The sequence below is a fragment of the Psittacula echo genome, assembly GCF_963264785.1.
Source record: "Psittacula echo genome assembly, chromosome: 4".
NCBI lineage: Eukaryota > Metazoa > Chordata > Aves > Psittaciformes > Psittacidae > Psittacula > Psittacula echo.
In genome coordinates, this window is record NC_137738.1 from 108,344,770 (window position 1) to 108,368,550 (window position 23,781).

The 23,781-nt window shown below is 53.3% G+C and overlaps 1 protein-coding gene across 2 annotated transcripts in view; it reads left to right on the forward strand.

The window, feature by feature from the left end:
• Nucleotides 1-9,771: 9,771 nt before the first annotated feature.
• SCARA5 (scavenger receptor class A member 5) overlaps nucleotides 9,772-23,781 on the forward strand; it is a gene marked incomplete at both ends in the record, with an annotated part of 34,277 nt that continues 20,267 nt past the window's right edge. For both annotated transcript variants that reach the window (XM_080616238.1, XM_080616239.1), the window contains 3 exons: nucleotides 9,772-9,883; nucleotides 15,130-15,258; nucleotides 22,177-22,851. In XM_080616238.1, the coding sequence (XP_080472364.1) occupies nucleotides 9,772-9,883; nucleotides 15,130-15,258; nucleotides 22,177-22,851 (916 nt within the window). The remainder of the gene's footprint in view (nucleotides 9,884-15,129; nucleotides 15,259-22,176; nucleotides 22,852-23,781) is intronic.

Genomic DNA, 23,781 nt, shown 5'->3' on the forward strand with positions numbered 1-23,781 from the left:
ATCTGCACGACAGCAGGCAGCAAGGGCTGGCCCCATGGGCAGGGTTGTGCTCCGATTGTGATGCTGACATGGCTCTGAGGTGCCTGGAAGTCTTCTGGAAACCAGCAGCTTGTGGGGGACCATGTCCCTGTCCCCCAAGACCTGTACAGCCCCAAGTGTCTCCTGCCCAAGAAACATCTCAATAAAGGCCTTTCTTTGAGCAGATCTTACCTGAGCCTGTGCTTTCAGCCTGGGCACATGTTCTATGGAGGTGCAAGGCTCTTGGGACAGGGGATGGGATTTGGTGTCCCTGTGCAGCCCCACTACAGGGGTCAGATCTAGATATAGAGACCAGAGCCCATTGCAGAGCCTGGGGCTGGAGCCATCCGTGTCCTTGAGCTCAGGCCATCTCTCCTCACAGAGGCACCCAGGCAGGTTTTGGGAGGAAGAGGCAGCCTGTCAGGCCCACCCTAGCCTGCCTGGTGCTGGCGTTTGAGAAGCCATGCACGGGCAATGGGCTGTGGCCTCTCCCAGCTGGGGCTGCAGCTGTACCACACTGCCAAAACCTGAAGGAGATGCTCCTGTCCTTCATCTCCTAAAAGATGTCCCTGCTAGGCTGATCCAATGCCTCGCTTGCATCACCAAGGGATAGGGATGGGGACATGGGTTTCTCAAGAGTGGGGCAGGATTCATAGAATCCTAGAGTCCCAGGTTAGAAGGGATCTCAAGGATCATCTGGTCCAACCTTTCCAGGCAAAGCATGACCTAGAGTAGATGGCCCAGCACCCTGTGCAGTTGAACCTGAACAGTGTCCAGTGCTGAGGAGTCATCACTTCCCTCGGTAGATTATTCCAGTGGCTGGTTGTTCTCATTGTGAAAAGCTGTCCTCTTCTGTCCAGTCAGAATCTCCCCAGCAGTAACTTGTGCCCATCACCTCTTTTCCATGTGTTTTCCATGGGACCCCTTGTAAAAAGGGAGTTTCCATCTTCTTTGTAGCCACCCTTTAAATACTGGAACATGGGGATAAGATCTCCCCTGAGCCTTCTTTTCCCCAGGCTGAACAAGCCCATTTCTCTCAGCCTCAACTCACACGGCTGCCCAGTGCTTGGATCACCTTTGTGGTCCTTTTTTGGACCCTCTCCAACCCATCCACATCTCTTTGGTGCAGCAAGGACGTGTAAAGCTGCCTGTCTCCTTACGCATCCTAAGTAATAAGCTCAAGAATTCATTACTGCTCTCTTTTCCCATCAGTAGGTGGCATACTCGGAAAACGAAAAGTTAAAAGCCTGGAATCCAGAAGCCGCTCGTGTTTGCTTTAGGAAGGCCCCTTCATGACTTGATTAGTTAATTCTGAACATGGACTGCTGGGCCAGTTAGCCGAGCCTAAGCAACAGAGAGTCCTGGAGATGGGTCACCTCCAACGCAGCACTGTAAAGCACTGCATTTCCCTTCCCAGACCACCCACTGGCCATCCTCTGCATGGGCATCTTGGGTCTGGGGCTCACTGTGACAGTCGCCACTTTACCAACAGATGCTGCCAGGCAAAGTGGAGTACAAGCCTGTAAGAGGACTCAACCCACCCTTAGTGAGGCTACGAACAGAGAGCTGGAGAGGGGAATGTCTGAAAAAGCTCACGAAAGCACGAGAAAGCACTTCCAGGGCCTAAAGGTTAACCTCCCATTCCTTGGGACCTCTTTACAGCCACAGACAACAACATCCCAAAAACTGAATGTGGTGTAGTAACATGTAATAACATGTAGTAACATGTAGTAACGTGTAGTAACATGAAGGCATCTCTTTGCAAGACGTTGGCATCAGGAGGCTCTCGCGTACACTGAGAGCAACGTCATCATACAAAGATGCTTGGAATGCTGCGGGGAGGGTCTCAGATGATTCAGTTTTATTATTCATGTTCATAGCTTGCTCTCTTCACTCTGTGGGTTCATAGGCAATCGCCTCTGGTGATTTTTCTCTCCCTATAAAGGCGTTTCTGAGGTATTTTGTATGCATTTTATGATACTGCATATGTAAGGGACCTGTGCAGATGAAGTTGCAAAGCCACGATCCATCATATTGGAGAAGTCATAGCAGCCCAGTGAAGTTCCCACTGACTGGAAAAGGGGAAATATAGCCCCCATTTTTTGAAAGGGGAAAAAAAGAGAAGACCTGGGGAATTACAGGCAAGTCAGTCTCACCTTGGTGCCTGGTGGGAGCATGGAGCAAATCCTTCTGGAAACTATGCTAAGGCACATGGACAATAACGGGATGATTGGAGACAGCCATCATGGCTTTGCTAAGGGCAAATCGTGCCTGATAGTGTGGCCTTCTATGATGGAGTGACAGCATTGGTGGGTAAGGGAAGAGAGATTGCGATCATCTACCTGGACTTATGCAAAGCATTTCACATCCTTGGCTTTAAACTAGAGAGGCATGGATTTGGGGATGGACCATCTCCTGGCTGGTTCACATCAAGGGACAAGCCTTCTAACAGCTTTTCGTCCCCAAATCTTGCATATATTTACCATTCCCTAGACTTTTACAGAGTATAAATCATGTCCCCTGCCCTCGGGCATATGTTATTATAGGGTATGAATCATGACCCATCACCCTGGGAAAGCTGCACTGCAGGTTTTCGCAGTTAATGAAGCTGTCCCATGCCAGGACCAGCGGCTGAAGGGGTGAGCAGTGAGCACATTAATCCAGTGCCTGAGTGGTTATGCAAGTGACATCAGTGGGAAAATGCCTTAATTATCTTCTTTTCCCCCCTCAATCAGTTCTTGAAATAAGAGAGGTCTTTGAGATCTTATCATCGCTCCTCTGAGCACAGCCTGGTTGTGGAAAACCAGGGGCAACCTGGGGCTGATGAGGACTTTGGGACAGGGGAATTAAAACTGGGGAATTAAAACTGCAGAGACTCAAGGTGAGAGGCCATCATGAGCTTTGCTTCTGGAAGCATAGGAGGGGACCTTCCCCAGGCTTCTGCTGCCTTCCTCCCTGTCCCCCTCCCCAGCTAATGCCAAGTTATTCTGCCTTCACTCGCAGATTTCTGGAGCATAAAGCTTTCCAGTTTTAGCTATATGCCGGGGCCTGGGAAGTCATAGCATCTTTAAACTGCATTTCCTAACAGAGGAATTGGCTTTTTAGAGTTTCTCCATTTTGCCTGCAGACAAAACATGCAATCACCACAGAAGGAGTGAGGATGGGATGCCTGCATGGAGGTTTATTCACCCAAATATACCACTGATTTTAGGGAGCTGCCCTTGTGGTAGCATGTCCACCACGCTAGCCCTGCTCTGCTCTTCCCTTAAATGTCCAACAAAAACCACAGCAAGGAGGAATTTGCCTGGCTAAGAGGACTTTGGGGCTGATCCAAGGTTTGCTATAGTCTTCCCCCCTTGGGCAAAGGCTGCCCTCAGGGATTTTGGGCATCTGAAGTCAGGTCTGATTAGACAAAGCTGGCTAGGAAAAGACTTTCAAAGTGAAGGGATTCAACATCCATTCATTTTGGGTGTGAAGAGATGTGCTGGCCAACCCCAGCTCCTGGGATGCCCCTTGCAGCTCCAGTGAGAATGGGCAGCAGTTCAGGCAACTGCCCGCCCTGAAGAAGGCATCTACCTCCAGGAAACATGAAGGTAATGAGCTCAGATGTCCGAACCTGGGTGATTTGACTTTCATCCGTATACACATTTAATTCAGGCTTTGGAGATCGATTTCCTCCAACATCGGTGATGAGAGTTTAGGTTATTTACTATGAGGCTTTGTCACCCTATTCACACCTGGTGAGGCTGTGATAATGAGCATGTCCTTTCCTTGTGAAAAAGTGCAGAAGGTGAAAATACAGCAGAAATGCACCAAAAGCGACTGAAAATACTGAGCTGGAACAAGAGGCTCTTAAAAACTGTGCATAAAAGAAGCCTTGAGCGCAGGTAAGCTCCAGGGCAGACCAGTAAGATGACTAAAACATAGCAAGATTTGGATGGGGATCACAGCCCTGCCTGTAGCAGAGAGAAGAGAGGCAAGAAGGCTGCAGCAGCATGCAGCCGTGGCTATTTCTACAGAGAATCCTATACCCATATCCTGATGGAGTACTCTTGGTGCTGAGGGTACCTGAGCATCCCATCCTGGTCCCCCACCTGCAGCAACTCACAGTGATTGCTCCCTGAGAAAAGAGTCCTTTAGCCCTGGGTATCTTCCCCACCTGCATTGAGTAGAAATAACGGGAATCTTTCAAATAATAGAAATCTAACTCAAAGGGCTTGTTTGAGGCTTGTTTCTAGAGAGAAAAATAAAACTGGGAATTACCTACTTGGATCACTCCAGAGGGATGTATAAAGCAGATTTGGCTCTCTGACAGCTTCCAGTGGTAAGGAAAATTAGCTTTCCTTCTTGGCATCCCAGAGAAATATCAGAGGAGGGATTATAACTTGCAGCAAAGTAGAGGGAAGTCCAACAGGGTCTACTGGGAGAAAGGCCAGGAGTGACTGGAGAGCTCTGTGCTGTCTCCTGCAGAGTTCCCTGGGAGCTTCTCCCACTTTGGAATGGTCTGGCCAGGGTTTGAAGCCGGGAAAAGAGGGTAGGGCAAGGATGTTAGAAAGCAGAGCCCATGGTACAGAAATAGCTCTTTTGGGAGGTGTCGGTGATGGAATTACTAAATCTAGCAAGGAGAAACTCCCCCAGTATTTGTATCTGATACAGTGGTCTGCACTCAGTCTGGATGTAAGGAAGGAACCATTTACACTGAGGATGGTGAGGCCATGGCACAGGGTGTCCAGAGAAGCTGTGGCTGCCCCATCCCTGGCAGTGTTCAAGGCCAGGTTGGACGGGGCTTGGAGCAACCTGGTCTAGTGGAAGGTGTCCTTGCCCATGCACCTCTCCTCCAAGTGTGCCTCTACTTCATCTGCATCAGGCTCTTTGGCACCTTTGTGCATTGAGCCCCACAGAGCTCTGGTGGGCAATGCTGAACTTTGGTCTGCTTCATTGGGAACAACCCAATGGAAGAATAGAGAAAGCAACAGCTTTCTCCTTTCTGCTCCAGACAGACACTCTTGCAGGATCAGCCCCTGTGGCAGAATGGGCAGGACAAGCACATGAAAGTCGATTCTCCAGGCTGAACAAGCCCAGCTCTCTCAGCCTGTCTCCATAGCAGAGGTGATGCAGCCCTTGGAGCATCTTCATGGCGTCCTCTGGCCTTGCTCTAACAGCTCCACATCCTTCTTATGCTGGGGCCCCAGAGCTGGACACAGGACTGCATAGCAGAGGAGGAGCTGCTGGTGATGCAGCCCAGGATGCAATTGATTCACATCTAAAGTAGGTGATCAGAGACCTGCCCAGGCTGCTCCATGGTTATGTGCTGGCAGGACTAGCCAGGTCTTGGGAAGGTCATGCCATGGTCCAGAGCCTGATGTCCTCCCACCCAGTAGCAAATCCTTCAGGACTTGCTCTTCAGCAGGACTCCAGGGAAGAGAGCAGGAGTATTGCAATTCAGGACAAGGTCAGAGAGCAGTGGGCCCTTCCTCAGGGAAACGGTGCTGAGCTGTAGGCAAATATGAAAATGGAGACAACCCTGCCTTTCCTCTGTAATCTCTGCTGTGCCTGGGTTTTGTCTGGGATGGATGCTTGGCTTTCTTGCTAAGGCATTGAGGGCCTTGGGCAAGATGTGGGAGACTCATCAGATGAGCTGAGCTGGGGTGGTTTGGGTTTCTCCTACAGACAGTGTAGGGAGAGGCTCTACAGGAGGTGGTTTTAGCCCCACCTCATTAAGGACAGGAGACGTCACCCTGCAGAGATCTTTATTCTATGCTCAGACAGGCTGCTAGTGGCCAAAGGAGGCTGCAAGGAGAGCAAAGCAGAGGGTTTCTATCTGTCCATTTCATACACTGAGACAAGCAAGAATGATCTGGGAATCCAGGAACAGTGGGATGTATGAAAGCACAGAAGAATATAGGGATTTGGTTTGCTTTGTTTTGTTTTCCTGGGCAATTACATAAAAATTGCCACCGGGAATTCTGAAATTCTTTGAGCCTTCACTCATTTTTTAGTAGAAGCGAAGCAACAAGAGCTGGTTCTCTTGCTGAATCCAAATAAACACAAAGAAGCAAAATCTCATAAGCCATGCTTTTGGCTTGGCAGGACAAGATGATCCAACTCTCATCCTCAATAAAACAACTCTAAAGAACTCTCTGTATCCCGGTACATCTTGTCTTTATTCTCTCAGTGATACACGTGTCTGGTGAGATGTTTGCTGATGTCTAACTAACCTTGACTGGTTCCTTCTCAAATATCCCGACAAAACTAATGTTGGAAACTGAGCTGCAGGCAACTGTCTGGGAAGCACTCAGGTCTTTCTTCTTTCCCCCCCAAAACAAAGGCTTTTTCCAGTCACTAAACAAACTAAAGCCATCTCACCATTACTCATTTACTAAGGCAAAGCTTCTGACTGACTTGTCTCAGCAACTTGCTCATCCCTCCCCCAGTTACTTCTGATATTCTTACAGCCAACAGTCCTCAGCCTTCATTTACCTGGACAGCCAGGACGGATGTAGTGCATTAAAAGAGCAATATATAAATCACAGTGGCATTTGCAACTCCATCGTTTTCTGCTCTGTGCTTTACATGGGTTCAGGCAGAGTAAGAATGAAATTTACTATCTTCCTGTCTCATTTTCCCTAAAGAAAAATGAATTCTTCTTGTGTCTTCTGATAAAAGAAACTTGTCTTGATTGGCAGACAATAAAACAGCAATGATAAATGGTCAAAGGATCAGCAAAGAAGATGCTCCAAGGGCTGGAGCACCTCTGCTACGGAAACTGGCTGAGAGAGCTGGGCTTGTTCAGCCTGGAGAAGAGAAGGGTCCAGGGAGACCTTAGAGCAGCTTCCAGTGCCTAAAGGGGCCAACAGGAAACCTGGAGAGGGCTTTGGACAAGGGCCTGTAGGGACAGGACAAGGGGGAATGGCTTTAACCTGACAGAGGGGAGATTGAGATGAGATCTTAGGAAGAAAGAGCTGAGAAAGTTGGGGCTGTTCAGCCTGGAGAAGAGAAGGCTGCGTGGAGACCTCATAGCAGCCTTCCAGTATCTGAAGGGGGGCTATAGGGATGCTGGGGAGGGACTGTTCATCAGGGACTGTAGTGACAGGACAAGGGGTAACGGGTTCAAACTTAAACAGGGGAAGTTTAGATTGGATCTAAGGAAGAAATTCTTTACTGAGAGGGTGGTGAGGCACTGGAATGGGTTGCCCAGGGAAGTTGTGAGTGCTCCATCCTTGGCGGTGTTCAAGGCCAGGTCGGACGAGGTCTTGGGTGACATGGTTTAGTGTGAGGTGTCCCTGCCCATGGCAGGGGGATTGGAACTGGATGATCTTAAGGTCCTTTCCAACCCTAACTATTCTATGATTCTACAAGAAGTTCTTCCCTGCGGGGAGAGCCATTGTGGTTGGCTCTCCCCAGCCCAAGGAAAAAGAGCAAGTCTGCTTCACTAAATTCTGTATCTTGCTGTGTACCTTCCCTTAGATGGGAGATGAGGGATGATGGGTGGAAGGTCTCAGCCCTGGCAAGCTGATGTCTGGTGTCCAGTAGCATGAAGTGGGATTTTCTATGGGAAAACCAAGCCCTCCACCATTAAGGATGACCATGAATATCCACTAGATTATAGCACATACTGGAAGGTCCTGGAGCTTAATGTCTCTGTCACCTGATGTCTGACACTTTCACTCTCTGCAATAGCAAAGATGCTGGAGAAGGACTTTTCCAACATTCTCAGCCTCACCTTCTGTCTGTGGGACCAACCAGATGGGATGCTGCCAGGTATGGTCCGGCTTCTCCTCTCTGGGACAAATGTGGTGTGTGGGAGAGGGCCTGGGGACATATATATGGGGTGCTGTGTGTCTTTTCCCACCATATATTCCTACATAAACAGTTGGGGTCCATGATGGCTGAGCATACGTCAGTGTTCATTCATTTATACTGATTATGTTATCATTTTCTTTCCCAAACGACAAATCCCAAAACAACTAAATCTGCTTCAGTTTCCTCTTCTCCTTGCAGTTTTCCAGATGGAAATCCAGAGATCCAGGCTTTGCTGAAATACCTGTGACAGCTGCAGCTGTGGAGTGCACACTGCAGGAGCCAGCAGTGACCCCACTGTCCCAGTCTGCCCAATGCTTGCTCCAGTGAGGGTTACCCTGATGCGCACTCACCCAAAGGGACAGCAGTGACCCTCCTGATGGTGCCACTGGGACAAGCCATGCCTCAGTTTCGCCCCCACCGTGGATGCAATGGGAGACAAACACCACTCCCCAAGCTTGCCGTGGGCTGAGCTGCTGGGCAATGGGGCAGTGGAGAGAGAGCAAAAGACTGGAGACTCACTGGAGCTGGGACGTGAACCACCCCACGCACCCACCTCCTGCCCCACGGGCAGGACTTACAGGGGGAATCTTTCCCCCACGCCAAGCTGAGCACACCCGGGGGAGGCTCCAGCCCCGAGTTCCCCCTGGGATGCTCCGGCTCCGGTTCCCCGCGGGATGCTCCGGTTCCCTGTGGGATCCTTCAACCCTGGCTCCCTGTGGGATGCTCCGCTCCCAGTTTCCCCGAAGGATGCTCCAGCCCCGGCTCCCAGTGCCCCTGCCCGGGTCCCTGCGGCCGGGGCGGCCCGCGGCCGGCAAATGGGCGGCCCCGGAGGCTGGGGAGGGCTGGTGGGGGGGCGTGGGGAGCCCGTCCCCGCTCCCGTTCCCCGCCTACAAAACCCTCCCGTCCGAGCGGTCCTCGCTCACAGCCTCCCGGCTCCGCAGCCACCCCACCGGGTCCGCGCATCACCCACCCCCGGGGACCCCCCCCACCCATGGGTGGCTGGCGGGGAACGGCGGCCCCTCCGCGCCCGTGGGGAGCTGGCGGTGAGGTCGGGGGCTCCCCTTGCTGTCCTCGCCACCCTGCTCCAGCCACCATGGCGCAGCCCGGGGACTGAGCGAGGAGGAGAGGGAAGAGGCCACAGGAAACTCGCTTCCGAGTGGGTCCGCCCGGCAGGTGAGCGATGCCGCGGTGGGGAGAAAGGGGATAAAGAAAGATCTGGATCCATTCCCCGGGTTACACGGGTGATGTGTCCCCCGTGGGAGTGGTACCAGGAGTCGGGGATGCTGCTGCCCAGCCTGCTCCCACCATGGGTTTAGCTGGGAGGGAGGGATGGTGGTGGCAAGAGCACAGCATCCATGGGCTGACAGCAAAGGGCAGGTGGAGCTGGGGGTGTTTCAGGGGATGAGTTTGGGAGCACTCAGCAGGTCCCACTTTGTGGGTGATTTTAACTCCTTCCACACCAGAGCACCGCTGGGGGCTGGGGGCTGATTTCCCCCCAACTGAGTGCTGTGATAAGACATCGGTGGCAGCAGGGGCACAATCTCCCCAGGTCCCTGGGACCAGCCCAACTCAAGCAGCGAGGCAGCGCCAGCCAGACTGGGTCTATGGCGAGAGCAGGCTCAGAACACAGGCAGGGTGCTGGGGTATCTAGAGGAGTGTGGGTGTAGGGGTATCCAAACTCTAGGGGTGAAAGAGGTCCTGAGAGGCCTGTAGGCAGGCACTGAGCCTTCATCTTCCCATTCCTAGGGAGAGACAGACATCCAGCACATGCCTGGAGGAGACACTGAGACTGGGCATCCATGAGGGGTGTGTTTGAGCATGGGTGAGTGGTAGGAGCTCCTCCTTGGAGCCATGCAGGATTATCCAGGATCAGGCCCCTGCCATGTCAGGATAACATCAAGCCACCAAGCACCATCTCATACGCCTGCTCTTTTCCACCACAGCAGGAAGATGGAGAATAAGGCCATGTACCTTCACACCTTCAGTGAGAGGGAGAACGGCTCCATTTTTGAGGAGCCCTTCGAGGGAAGGAACCTCTCCAAGCTGAACCTCTGTGAGGACGGTGAGTAGGGTTCACACACAGCTTGGTCTGGGATGGGGGCTTTGAACCTGGTGGCAGAAACCTGGAGAGATTCAGGTGGGGACATGGGAGCTTGGATTGCTCAGGAAGAAGCTCAGCAGTTTGGCTCCATGCTGAGTTAGGTGTCCGGCCTGAGTTAGGTGCTTGGTGTAAGTCCCAGCAAACTGAAGCAGAGGAATGTGTGGGTCCCAAATAGAGCAGGAAATGTCTCCCCAGGGCACCATGGGCCTCTCAAGGTGCCCAGGATGTCATTTGGTTCTGCCCCTGACCAGGGTTGTGCTCCATGGAGCTTGCTGAAGGTTGATTTTTGTGGGGTTTTTGGTATTTTTTGTGCCTCCAAAGCCTCTGGCTCTCTGGTGTGAGGTCTTGTCCAGAGACACCCTGCACTGGGGCCAGTAGCATCAAGGACCTGCTTGTATCTCCTTGCACATCTCAGCTGGCCTGTATCTCCCCTGAGGACCTGCTGAGCCCTTCCTTCACTCTTGCCCCGTGAAACACTGCTCGTTTTTCACTGGATCCAGTAAAAAAAGTCTTGAGTGGTCCCCAGGCAAAGAGCCCTGATGAAGTTTTCCCCATCTCTGATGGGTTTCACCAGGGAGGTTTCCTGGCCAGGGCAGCAGAGTTGGGTGCACAGCAAAGACATGAGGTCCTCTTTGCTGACAGCTTTGCTTGGAGAGGCTCACCAAGGTGAGGAGCTCTGGTGCTGTCACGATGGGCGGTGGAGAGCTCCAGTGCGGTGCACCAGGGGTTTCCATATTGTATCTCCACCTGGATGAAAAGGATCTTTGTGCAGGAGTTAGCAGGGCTCATTGGAAGAGCTTTAAACATGAAGGTGGAAGGGATAAAACCTTGTTTTGGAAGGACGATGTGCTAGAGAGCCTTTGGTCTGCTGTTTCAGTGCAGGTAGGAGATGGAGATCTATGAAGCAGCAAAGACACAAGGGGTATGGGTGTGCTGGAAAGCACAGAAGAGCCTGAGAACAATCACGCAGGAATTAGCACTTCTGCCCTAGAAAAGGTGGTGGGATTTGGTTGACAGCCAGCTACATTTGAGCCAGCTTGTGCCCAGGTGGCCAAGAAGGCCAACAGCACCTTGGCTTCTATTAACAATAGTGTGGGCAGCAGGGCCAGGGCAGCAATCGTCCCCCTGTACTGGCACCAGTGAGGCCGCACCTCAAATCCTGTGTTCAGTTCTGGGCCCCTCACTACAGGAGAGACATTGAGGTGATGGAGCAGGTCCAGAGAAGGGCAATGGAGCTGGTGAAGGGTCTGGAGCACAAGTGTGATGGGGAACGGCTGAGGGACCTGGGAGTGTTTAGTCCGGAGAAGAGAAAGCTCAGGGGGACCCTATCGCTCTCTACAGCTGCCTGACAGGAGGCTGTAGTGAGGTGGAGTTGGTCTCTTCTCCCAAGTCACAAGTGATAAGACAAGAGGTAACAGCTTCAAGTTGCACCAGGGGAGGTTTACATGGGATATGAGGAAAAATTTCTTCCCCAAAAGGGCTGTCAGGCACTGGAACAGGCTGCCCAGGGCTGTGGTGGAGTCACCATCCCTGGAGGGGTTTAAAAGATGTCTAGATGTGGTGCCTGGGGACATGGTTTAAGGGTGGGACTGGCAGTGCTGGGTTAACAGCAGGACTTGATGATCTTAAAGGTCTTTTCCAAGCTAAATGATCCTAGGAGACCTGTGGGGCTGCTGGACAAATTGGTCTGGTTCTGAGCAGGCTTCCCAGCACTGCTGTCCCCAGCACAAGCACAGGACTCAGGGTGATGGGGACTCCTCCTCCCAGTTCTAGACAAGTGGGACAAACCCATCTCGGACAAAGTTCTTCTGGATGCTTGCATGGTGCAGGTGGCTTGTGGTAGTTACTGCAAGAGGAGATGTGGCATTGCTCTGTGCTCACCTGCCCTCCAGCCCTTGCAATGGGCACAGCTTTAGAATCATAGAATATTTAGGGTTGGAAAGGACCTTAAGATCATCAAGTTCCAACCCCCCTGCCATGAGCAGGGACACCTCACACTAAACCATGTCACCCAAGGCCTCATCCAACCTGGCCTTGAACACCACCAAGGATGGAGCACTCACAACTTCCCTGGGCAACCCATTCCAGTGCCTCACCACCCTCATAGTAAAGAATTTCTTCCTTATATCCAATCTAAACTTCCCCTGTTTAAGTTTGAACCCATTACCCCTTGTCCTGTCACTACAGTCCCTGATGAAGAGTCCATCCTCAGCATCCTTGTAGGCCCCCCTCAGATACTGGAAGGCTGCTATGAGGTCTCCATGCAGCCTTCTCTTCTCCAGGCTAAACAGCCCCAACTTTCTCAGCCTGTCTCCATACGGGAGGTGCTCCAGTCCCCTGATCATCCTCGTGGCCCTCCTCTGGACTTGTTCCAACAGTTCCATGTCCTTTTCATGTTGAGTCCAGAGGGTGGATTTCCCACCAGGTGGAAACCTGAGACTTGATGCCATTCCTCAAACTTGATGTCACCCTGCAAGGGCCCCCCTGCCCTCAGCTCCTGCGTCTGCTCGCGTTCCTGCAGCAGAAAGAGGCACAAATTCCACCCAGGGGCTCTGTCCCCATGCTCTGCCACACACAAACATAGCAGAGGAGTGGTGGAGCCTGGAGGGACAGATGCTGGAAGAAATAGGAAGGAGAAGCTGGTGTTCTCCACAGCTGAGGCCACCATTCCCAGCAGGGACCTTGCCCTGGCATGGGGCAACGGCAGGGAGGGTTCAAGGTATCTCCCTGGCTTTGGTGCTTTTGTGGCAGTTCTGCTCCTCCATAACTCACCCCAATGCAGAGCTGGGTCTCCAAGGAGCCCAGGGGAGAGGTTGCTGGAGTGAAGCTGTGTCTGGTCTGCAGCTGCACAAGGCAGGGACAAGGTCAACCCTGAGAGCATCACCATGAGATGGGATGAGAGTCCCTCCTGGACTCATGGAAAATGCTCGTTATGGGGCTGCAGACCTGTGCAGCAGTGTGCTGCTTGCTGCAGAATCACAGAATAGTAAGGGTTGGAAAGGACCTTAAGATCATCAAGTTCCAGCCCCCTGCCATGGGCAGGGATTCTGTGACCCTCAGGACAGCATCCCTGGACCGCCCCAGGGCTTGCAGGATGACAAGTCCTGGCTGGTTCCAGCCTTCCACCTCCTGCACCCGCAGTGACTGGGCGGGCCACAGCTCCAGCTCCCCGGGGCATGGGCAGGGGGAAGAAATATTTGCTTTTCCCCTTGGTTACTGGCCGGAGCCCGCCCGTGGGCTCCTCGGAGCTGGGCTGTTGTGAAAACCCTGCTTACGCAGCTGCGGTCCCTCCTGCTCTTCCGAGAGCAGCAAAGAGGAGTGGGTGGTTCGGGGCGCGGGGCCAGCTCCTCCCGGAGTCTCCCAGGACCTGATATAAGTGTTAATGTCAGAAAAATATTGCAGCTTTCCTCATGCTGAAACCCTCGGCTCCATCTGTTTGGCAAATGGGAACCGCGTGCGGGTAATGCATCGCAGATGGAGGGGTCTCAGAGGAGAGGCACCGCCTTTCGCACCTGAGCTGGGGCTCCCCGTGCACCCCACATCCCCACGGGATCCCTGCTGGGTGTCAGCAGCCTGACCTCAGCACTACATCATTTTGGAGCCCCAAAACGGGGCTGAGGGAAGTGATACACCCTGTGTAACCCTTTGCTGGCTGGAGGCTTCTGCAAAGCATCCTCCTACAGCAGGATGGACACATGGACCATCCACTGGGGAAGGGTGCAGTAGGGAAAGGACCCAGCCAGGCTAGGGACACCCCCAACCTGTTGTACCTCCTCTGGCACCCTAAAAGCCAACTTGGTCCTGCAGGAAGCTGAGCTCCTGCCCCATGGATGGGGGTGGGATGAGGTGAGGTCCCAAAGCCCAGCAGGGACAGTCTCAGCCAGAGGTAGGCATCGTTCATGGCCAGGAGTGAGTATGGTCTCCTCCCCAGGAGGCTTGGCTTTAGGGCTGTGGTGCTTCAGCTGTTACGCTGGATGCATGCAGGCTCTGGATCAGCGCCACATTGTGCCTTGGTGCTTAAAGGGCGGGAAGCAATGGGATGTAGGCACCCAAATGTCAAGGGGTGGGAGTTTTGGACTCTTCCTGCACCTTTTGTTGGTGTCTCCCTTTGGCAAGCGGAGATAACCAGGCGGTGCTATGTGACCTGGCATAAAGTTGCTGGTTCTCAGCTGCTCCCAGAAACTTTGTGTTTCTTCAAGGGTCCAACACAGAAATGCAGGTACCCAATGCCCTGCACCTCATCCCAGCCGGGCAGGGACCCCCAGAGAGCCAAGGTGTCAGGATGAAGCATTACTGTAGACCTGAGGCTGGGGACAGTGAGATGCAGGGTCTGTATCCAGATCAGCCTCCAGCTATCATCTGAGACCACAACCTGGCCCAGATTTCAAAACAAGCTCAAGCTCTAAATATGTGCAAAGCACACAATCAGATGATATTTCTCAGCCGCTGGGTTGACAGCACAGGAGCCTTTTCTTGTCTTTTCTTGTATTTTCCTCACAGCTATTTTACTCATAAACCCCCACCTCCTTCACACACAGCTCTTGCTGCTCAGGCCATGTGGCAAAGTTGAAGAGGAGTTAGGCTGCAGCTAGCACAGGTTTGGGCAAGCTGGGTCTTGCAGGGGCGTCAGGGTCTGGGCATCTTGTAACCACAGAATGGTTTGGGTTTAAGGGACCTTCAAAGCTCATCCACTTCCAGCCTCCCATGGGCAGGGACTTCTTCCATTAGATCAGGCTGCTCAAAGCCCCGTCCACCCTTGTGCTCCAGACCCTTCCCCAGCTCCGTTGCCCTTCTCTGGGCACACTCCAGGAACAAAATATCTCTCTTGTAGCTGTCGACCAACACCCCCAGGTCCTTTTCCCCCAGGCAGCTTTCCAGCCACACTTCCCCAAGCCTGTAGCATTGCATGGGGTTGTTATGGCCCAAATGCAGGACACAGCATACACCCTTGCTGAACCCCACACAATTAGCCTTAGCCCATTGACCCAGCCTGGTGTCGCAGCTGCACTTCAGCCTTCACCTGGGAGCTTGGGCTTGTGCCAGCATCAGTGGTCCGGACTCAGGGAAATCCATGCGAACCAACACTGGGGTGTGCAGAGCTGTGCCAGCACCCACAAGCCATTCCCAAAACTATGTGTGCAGTATTTTCTCCCCATGGGAGATGGCTCCCAGCAGAACGGGTGCATGATGCTCTCCCTGTCCCCCAGGGCCCGGTCGGAGGATGAAGGCAGCAGGACGCTGTGGCCGGCTGGGCTCCTTGGCGGCACTGAAGTACGCTGTGGTGGGACTCTACCTCCTCGTCTTCCTCATCCTCGTTGGAGTCTTCATCCTTGCAGGTAAGGGCTTAGCCTGCATCCTATATGGTGCAGCAGTACCCTAGGGTGGTGCTTCTGGGTGCAGGAGCTCAGAGAACCGTGTCTGGTCATGGGCATGGGACCACACTTCTGCTGCCCCTGCAGAGGTGTTGGGGAGGGTTTTCCATGCCATCCAGGGGAGGAAAATATGGGATCCAGCAGACGCAGGGTAAGGAGGCAATGCCTGCTTTGGTTTACAGCCCCTGCTAAAAGCAGGCATGGCCTCCACAACCTGCTTTCAGCTCCTTGGAGACGGCAACATGAGCCCGTACTGGCTCCATGCTGCATATCTGGAGTGGTTTTGGTACAAGCTTTGAAGCTGGAGGGTCTAGGCACCATGAGCTGGGGATGGTGCTGCTCAGGAGAGGCTCAGGAGCCCCATGTTTTGGGGTTCTCTCGCATCACTAGATGCTAAGTTTGCCCAAAACCCCCATTTTGCTTGGAGTAAGGATAAGCCCCATCTCTATTGGTGATAGAGACAGAGGCAGGGCGTTATCTTTGCACAGCACATCACACATGTGCCGGCAAGACTCCTGCCCCCCCTGCCCAGCTTTTGGATGAGCACAGGGATGGGAGAGCTCCTCACAAATGCCTGTAATTGCTCCCAGCCCCAGCACATCCCTGCACACACCCCCCCCCATGTGGTCCTCATAGCCACAGGCTTGTTTTCCCCTTTGTCCTGCTGGAAGCAGTTAGGGAAGATGCCTGATTTAACCCCTGATCCCAGTACCCTCCTTGCACCCGTACCACCCTCATGTGGGCTGGATGGGGGGGTTTGGATGAGAGCTACAGCGGGTTTGGGTGGGAGATGCCAGCTCCTCCCTTCCCACCCACCTCCTTCCCCGCTTTAAGCCCAGCATCCACAGTGGGGGGGATATGGGGATCCCCCTTTCCAGCCCCAAATCACCACTAGCTGCTCTCTAGGGCTGGGCAGGGCTGAGAACTGCCTCCACACTGTTCCTTAGGGATCATTTCTGTGCCTTGCCTGCAGCAGGCAGCTGGGGGATGATGAATCTCATGTTGACCTCCAGCCACTGTAATGCCAGCACTGTGAAGGCAGCCCGTGTCTTGTGCAAAGGGTGGATTTATTTCTTTCCTGGGCTAGGGAAGGGACAGGGAAGGTTTTGCTGGAATTTTGAAGCCTTTCCCACTTATTTCTTGCGTTACATTGTTTTAATGTTGTTGTTGGCCTGTGGAACCCGGAGTGAGGGATGCCATGAATTGTGCAAAGAGCTCGGGATAGGCGCTCTTGTCCTGGGCTGAGCTACAGCTGCTCACCCGAGAGCAGCTCCAGCAATAACAATAACATTATGGCATCAGCTTGCAGCCGGGACAGCTGGAGGGTCATGGGCATCTCCAAAGCTTCCTGGAGCCCTGCGACTGGCAGGATTTCAGCTTTCTTACTGAAAGACCCAGTAAAGCCACCTTACCCCCCGGGCTGTTGGGGTCTTGGAAAAGAAAAGAAAAATGAAGAGAAAAATAGCCTCTTTCATTATGCTTTCTGCATGTCTGGAGCTCAAAGCCAAGGCTCTGGTTTTGGATGGAGCTGACTCACAAGGGCTGGAGCCAGCCATGTTGCCCAGGGCAGTCTTATCACATCAAGGCAAACCAGAGGCACAGACTGGTCTTGTGACAGGGTGAGACCACATCCAGCTCGGAGCCACATGTAGACAACACTGATGGTCCTCAGCTTCAGGTGTCTATGGCTGGAACCTCGACGCTGGAGCTGATGGTCCTCAGAGGAGTGGGACTGGGTGTTCATGGTCAGCCTTAATGGTAGAGAGCTTGTTTTTCCTATGGAAAATCACACTTTGTGTCACTGGAGGCCAGACACCAGCTTGCCAGAGCTGAGACCTTCTGCCCAGCCACCCTCATCTCCCAAAGCAGACTCGCTCTCACCTGCTCCTTAGGCTGGGGTGAGCCAACCACGATGCTGTTAGAGGAACATCATTGTTTTGTAGAATCCCAGACTGGTTTGGGTGGGAAGGGACCTTAAACCTCATCCACTTCCAATCCCCTGACATGGGCAGGAGCACCTTCCACTAGACCAGGTCGATCCAAGCCCTGTCCAACCTGGTCCTGAACAGTCAGGGTTGGGGCTGTCTGGGCAATGGTGATGGGGAAACTGCCCCTGGCCCATGCCCTCCACTGCCAGCATCCCTGCACCCCAGGGCCAGAAACATAGAGCAAGGATGCTCCACCTGCCTTGCTCCACTGCTTCCCATCCTGCCCACACTTGCACACCCCACAGTGCTTCCCAGCATGGCTGGGGCATTGCAAGGGAACATTGCAGAGACAACCTCCCAGCCCACGATGGCAATCCCAGCATGTGAAGCCAGTGGTTTTGGTAATGCAGATGCCCCAGGCATCACATTGAAGCTGGCTTGGGCAGGTGTCCTGCAATGTGCTCTGTGGAAAAGGCCTAGAAAATGAGTAAAGTGCCAGAAATACCGTGAACCACCTTGGAGCTGTGGAAACAGGATGTTTTCAGCAACAGAACCTGGGGTGGTTTCAACACAGGCTGCTTTTAATAGCCTTTCTCGCAAGCCTGGCAGCAGTTTTGTGGCTCTGGGAACACACTCCCTTTCTCTCTGTCCCAGACTCCCTCATCATCCACTAAAAAGGCACCTATCCCAAAGCAAGACTGTATTCTCAGCTTTTTTTGGAAGGTCTGTGTTAAATCCAAGCCACCTGCATGCACAGACCTGCACTTTGGTGTTTAAACCTGGATCCTTGGGAGGCCAAGGCTCATTAGGACACAGATAATGAGCCAAGAGCCTTCATGCAGGTATCAGAACCAGACACACCAATGGGCATCTGACTTGCACCCTACCTCCATGCTTATATTTGCATTGAGAGCCGGCTACACTTCCACACACAGAACCCCTGGCGCCTGGCAGAAGCATCCAAGGAAATAAGCACCCTCCATTTCAAGAGCTGTAGCCCCATAATTCATGCTCTGAGGATGCCAGTGGAGATGGAAGCAACAGAGCCAGCCCCATGGCCAACCATTGCATGAGCTCCTCAGTCAGCTCCATCACAAAGTCCTCCTGCTCCCCACAAGCTGGCTCCAAAGCAGCTCTGTGCCTGCAGCCGGCATCTCCCGAGGGATACAGAACAAACCTGAGCAGCCAAAAAGCTGCTGGCACTGGAAGCCCCGTGGACCTGTGCCTGGGCTAAGAAGAGACTCACGCTGGAGCTGCGCGCTGGCTGCTCCCCACCATCCCCCCTCCCCATCCTGCCCATCCATACCCAAATCTTTCTGCAGCCTCTTTTTGCAGCCCAGGGCTTGGTTTCCACCCCTTCTGAAACACTGGAGGAGATGGTCTTGTGCGGGGCTGGGACCATAGGATGTTGGTCTCATGGTTAGGATGCCCAGACCTGCTCCTGTCATGCATCCAGTCACATGTTGAACCTCATGCTCAACATCTGCCCAACTTCACAGTGCAACCAAACCCCCGTGCCGCATAAGGCTGCAGAAGTCAGATTGCCAAGGGTGGTGAAAACACTCATATTCACTGTGCACACAGCCAGTTTGCAGTATCACCTTGGCTATACGTGAGCCTGAAAGGGGGAAAGAAAGACTTTGGGTACATGCGAGGGTGCGAGTGCCTGTACATGCTCATGATGCAGGGCTGCACTGTGTGCATACAGTGTGCTTGTGTGTGCTCGTACACTCTGCAAGGCTCCTCCAGGACATGAGAAGTATGAGGAGGGGTGTGAGGGCACAGGTCACGTTTGTCATTAACCCCCAGCAAGGCGGCGGTCGTGCAAAGACACGTGTATGAGTGTGAATGTGTGTGTGCACAGCACAGGGTGCATGTGCATGGGTTGCAGTGCAAAGAGGGAAGGTGCACACCAGCACATTTACATCTTTCTGTGTTCATGTAAATATGCCTATATATAAATATATGTGCATTTGGTAACCTCAAGGCATTTCTCTCCTGGTGCTTTTCCAACCTCCCTGCAGCAAGCTGATCCACAGCTTATCTGTATGACCCGCCCCCTCCCCCCCCCCCCCGTCACTCTAGGGCTGTCCTTTGTCACTTTAGTTTGATGCATTTTAGCACCTTTCACACCCGTGTGCATGACTACAGGCACACGTGCTCTGTTCAGCAGCAGCAGAAGGGCCTGGAAAGGATTTTGGAGTAGTGAGGCTCTTGCAACCCTTTCCTTCTTGAAACACTGATGGGGGACAGCAGCCGTAAGATGGCATGTCCCCAAAACAGAGCCATGCACGTGTGTGCATGGGTGCCGTGTGCATTCACATGTGTGCACGCTTGTCTGTGCATGTGCTCTGTGTGTGTGTATGCACGCATGTGCGTTTGCATATGTGTGTTCATGTGTCTGTGCTGTGCACAGGCATGCATGTGCTCATGTGTGGAAGTACCTGTGCTGTGCCCATGCCTGCACATGTGTGTGTGAGTGCACAAGCTGTGGGCATGCATTTATGCGTGTACTCTAGGCTCCTAGCAACTGTAGCACCCCCCAGCTCCTGCTTTCATGCAAAGAAAGAAACCAAGGAGGGCTTTATGGGCTCACAACACCTGCCTTCTATCCTCTGGCTCAGGATTAGTCCTTCCTACCAACCCAGCAAGTGGAAAGAGGGAGGCAGAACACTTCGGAGGCAGGATAGCTGCTGCCACGCACGCACGTGTATGCACAAGCAGCCCAAGGCTGGAGGTTCTAAAAAGCTTCCCAGTGTGGTTTTGGCTGCAGGATGCTTCGTAGAAGCCTTGGTTGCTCTCAGGTTGGTGGCTGCAGTGTCAGGGCTGGGCAAAGGAGATCTGTAGGGATTCCGGCTGGTCACTGGAAGTGATTTACGGGAATGTGAGGAGCTCCTCAGGCTTTGCAAGTAATTGCAGGTGCAAAGGAGAGGAGCTGGCCCATGATTCCCAGCCTTTGGCCATCCCAGGACCTGGGCTTGGGTTATTTCTCCTTGTGCTGCCCACACTGGGCTGCTTTTCCCCTTGGCAAGGAAGCCATGATTGTCTCTGCACCCTGACTTTGGAAAGACTTTATGGAGCAGCTTTGTCACCCATCTCTTCACCAGCCCCATAATGACATTTCCCAAGGTCTTTCCTTGCCAATTGTCCCCTCTCAGGATGGTCTCGAGCACATCGCTTTGTGGCTTTCCCCACTGTGAACCCCCATGGGCAAAGACGATGCCTGGTGTGTGCCTGAGGACAGGCGATAGGCGATGCTGAGATGTTCCCCCTGCAGCGATGCAGGTGACAAGCAGGGACATGCAGAAAGGACCAAAACAATGTCATCATCCCTAAGGAGGAGAGCACACTGCAGCTGAAGGTGGGACAGTCCAGCAGTGAGATTAATTAACAGGGGGCAACGAATAGAGGGAAGATGCCTTCAGTGCCTGGAAGATGCTCAGCTCCATTATGGTCTCTCTGAGCACAGTAGGTCCCTGCTCCCTAGAGCATCCACCCAGCGCCACCACTAGCACTAGGTGGCTGTGAGCCTGGGGTTCTGGAGCCCTTCGCGTGTGCACGTCTGCTTTCACCCTCTCCTTGCTCCAGCAGCTTTAATTCAAACCAAATGAGTCCACTCAGCTTCTCCTCTGTGGAAATGAGGGCTGAGCTGCCAGGCCGGTCCTGCGCCAGCCCGCAGCATCGCTCCAGCTGAAGCCCCACCACAGCTAAGAGAACAATGGGAATTATCTGTTTTCCTTTAGAAAAAAAGGAAAATCTCATTATTTGTGTTGGTTTGGGTTTCAGCCCCCTCTCTGGGCTGAATTGGAGACCCAGCATTAAGGCGAGGCCAAGGGAAGAGAAGATATTCCCCTGCCTGGATCATTTTCCTGGGGTGCACCAAAGTGTATAGCGGGGTGGTGCTGTCTGGGATGGGGCTTTACTGATTCTATTGGGCTTGCTGTGCAGGGATTGCTGGAGCAGTGCTAGGAGCAAACTTCCCCCCAGATTTCCGGGTTCCCTCTCTGAATCCCGTTTTGGGGCTCTGGAATCTGGTGCAAGGCCAGGAGGGGTTTGGGATGGGTGACCAGAAGCTCTCTGCTACCAGGGATGCAGGGGGTGAAGGATGCTCATGAGCCATGGTGGGTTTCCTTCCTTGGGAAGAGCCCTGGCAGCCCTTGGATGCAGGCTGAGGATGCTCCTGAGCCAGAGTGGGTTTCCTCCATTGGGAAGAGCCTTGGCGGCCCTTGGAAGTGGATTCTCCTGAGCCAGGGTGTGTTTCCTCCCTCTGGAAGAGTCCTGGCAGCCCTGGGATGTAGATGCTCCTGAGTGGGGTGGGTTTCCTCCCTTGGGAAGATCCCTGGCAGCAGCGCGATGCGGGACGTGCCGGTTGGAGGCTGACAGCAAACCGCACCCAGCCATGGAGACCTGCCGAGCCAGCCTCATGGTCCTCATTAGAGAGCAAGGGGCTGAGCTCAGGTCCAAGATCAGCGGCCAGGAGGGAAAAACCTTATTGTTAAAATTAAACCTCAGTGGGGGGAGAAGTGGTTTTTAAGGCCTGTTTTTAGCAAAGGGAAGTGGATGCTGTTAGCAGCCAGTCCTCTGACCAAAGGCAAACACAAGCTGGACGAAGCCACGAGGCAGAGCTTCATAGCATCATGACCCATCTGGCAAAGCTCAGAGCCACCCCGAAGCCCTAAGCTGCTGGAGGCTTTTGCTGTCCTTCCTGAGCAAGGTGTCTCCTTCATCCTTTCAGCAACAAACCTCCTTCTCCAAACACGGAGAAAACCATGGGGCCAAAGAGGGGCTGATGGGATGAACCTGTTGGGATTTGAGGTAGGGCTTTCACCTCCAAGCACCAAGGAACAGGGGGACATCCAAGCGCTTCTTGCGAGGGGATGGGGTTGCAGCTCTCAGGAAGGTCCCACCTCCATAGGGTGGTTTCTGATGCCCTGCTCCTCTCCATCCCTTGCAGTATCCAGACCGCAGACTTCCCCTGAGGATCTGAAGGCACTGATGGGGAACGTCAACCGCCTCAACGAGAGCTTTCGGGACATGCAGCTGAAGCTGCTGCAGCTACCTCTGAAGGGGGACATGCTGGATCACATCTGGAGGCTCCAGGACCTCTTGCAGAACCACTCAGACTCCTTGTTCCTCATGACGGGGTCACTGCAGAAACTGGAAGGGCTTCTCTGGAGCCTGCAGACCCAGGCCAGCCAAACCGACAAGGCAGTGTCCAACCTCTGGGACAGCTTGACCCAGCAGAGCGACGCGGCCCAGCAGGAGATGTACAAGCTCTCCGTGGAAGGCAACAGCAGCCGGCTGCTGCTGCAGCACCACGACCACCTCCTGAGCCACCTGGGCAGCAGGGTGGAGAGCCTGAGCGACCAGGTAACGACCATGAGCGGCACCGTGGACACCATGAATAGGACCTTCTCCTACGACGTGAACATCCACCATACCCGCATCAAGGACCTGCAGGTGCTGATCAGCAACGCCACTGAAGACGCGCGGCAGATGCGCCTCATCCACATAGCCATGGAGGAGCAGCTGAAGCATGAGCTGGCCATTCTGAACAACGTGACAGAGGACCTGCGTCTCAAGGACTGGGAGCACTCCATTGCGCTGAACAACATCTCCGTGATACGGGGTAAGCCGAGCACCTCTTGTAAGCAGGTCACTTGCTGGTATGTGAAGGTGTTGTGAGGAAAGGGGTGTCCTCTGTGCTCTGGGTGGTGGTGGAAATGGTCCCTGTGTCATGGGGGTGACCTATGGGGACGTCTCAGGTACTCTTCAGTGTATCAAATGTACCAGTCACCACTGTTCAGGTGTCTGCAGTGTTAAAGTGTTCATCAAGGTGTTCATCACCTTGGACTCTCCAAATGCTTCTCCATCTATGTTAGGAAGAAAGGTTCCAAGGTTCTTCAAAAAATGCCGGGAAAAACTGCTAGGTTCCTCCTTACCACACAGGTGAATAAGACCACGCACAACTGATACAGTGGGTTTTCTGCCTTGCTTCATGCTGCAGTGATCAAGCAGAATGCTGCCCACTGGTACCTTCAGTCATCATCAATCACATAATTTGCTTTACCATACATCTCCTTTACGCCATTTTCCCCTTCCCATCTTCTCCTCCTTTAACATCTCATCTCCACACAAATCATGGAATCATGGAATCATAGAATCACAGAAGTGTTTGGGTTGGCAGGGACCTTAAAGCTCACCCAGTTCCAGCCCCTTGCCACAGGCAGGGACACCTTCCACTAGACCAGGTTGCTCCAAGCCCCGTCCAACCTGGCCTTGAACACTGCCGGGGATGGGGCAGCCACAGCTTCTCTGGGCACCCTGTGCCAGCGCCTCAGCACCCTCACAGGGAGATATTTTTCCCTAATATTTAATCTCCCCTCTTTCAGAAGGGGATCACACACTCCCCACCATCCCACAGCACTATATCTCCTAGGACAGCCCAGCTCCAAGGGGCCCAGCTCAGATAGAGATGCCTGCATTGGAGAAATCCATGTCTGCTGTTGTGGACCCCCTCTGATGTCCTGATGTGACTGGGGAGCAGAAAGAGGAAGGT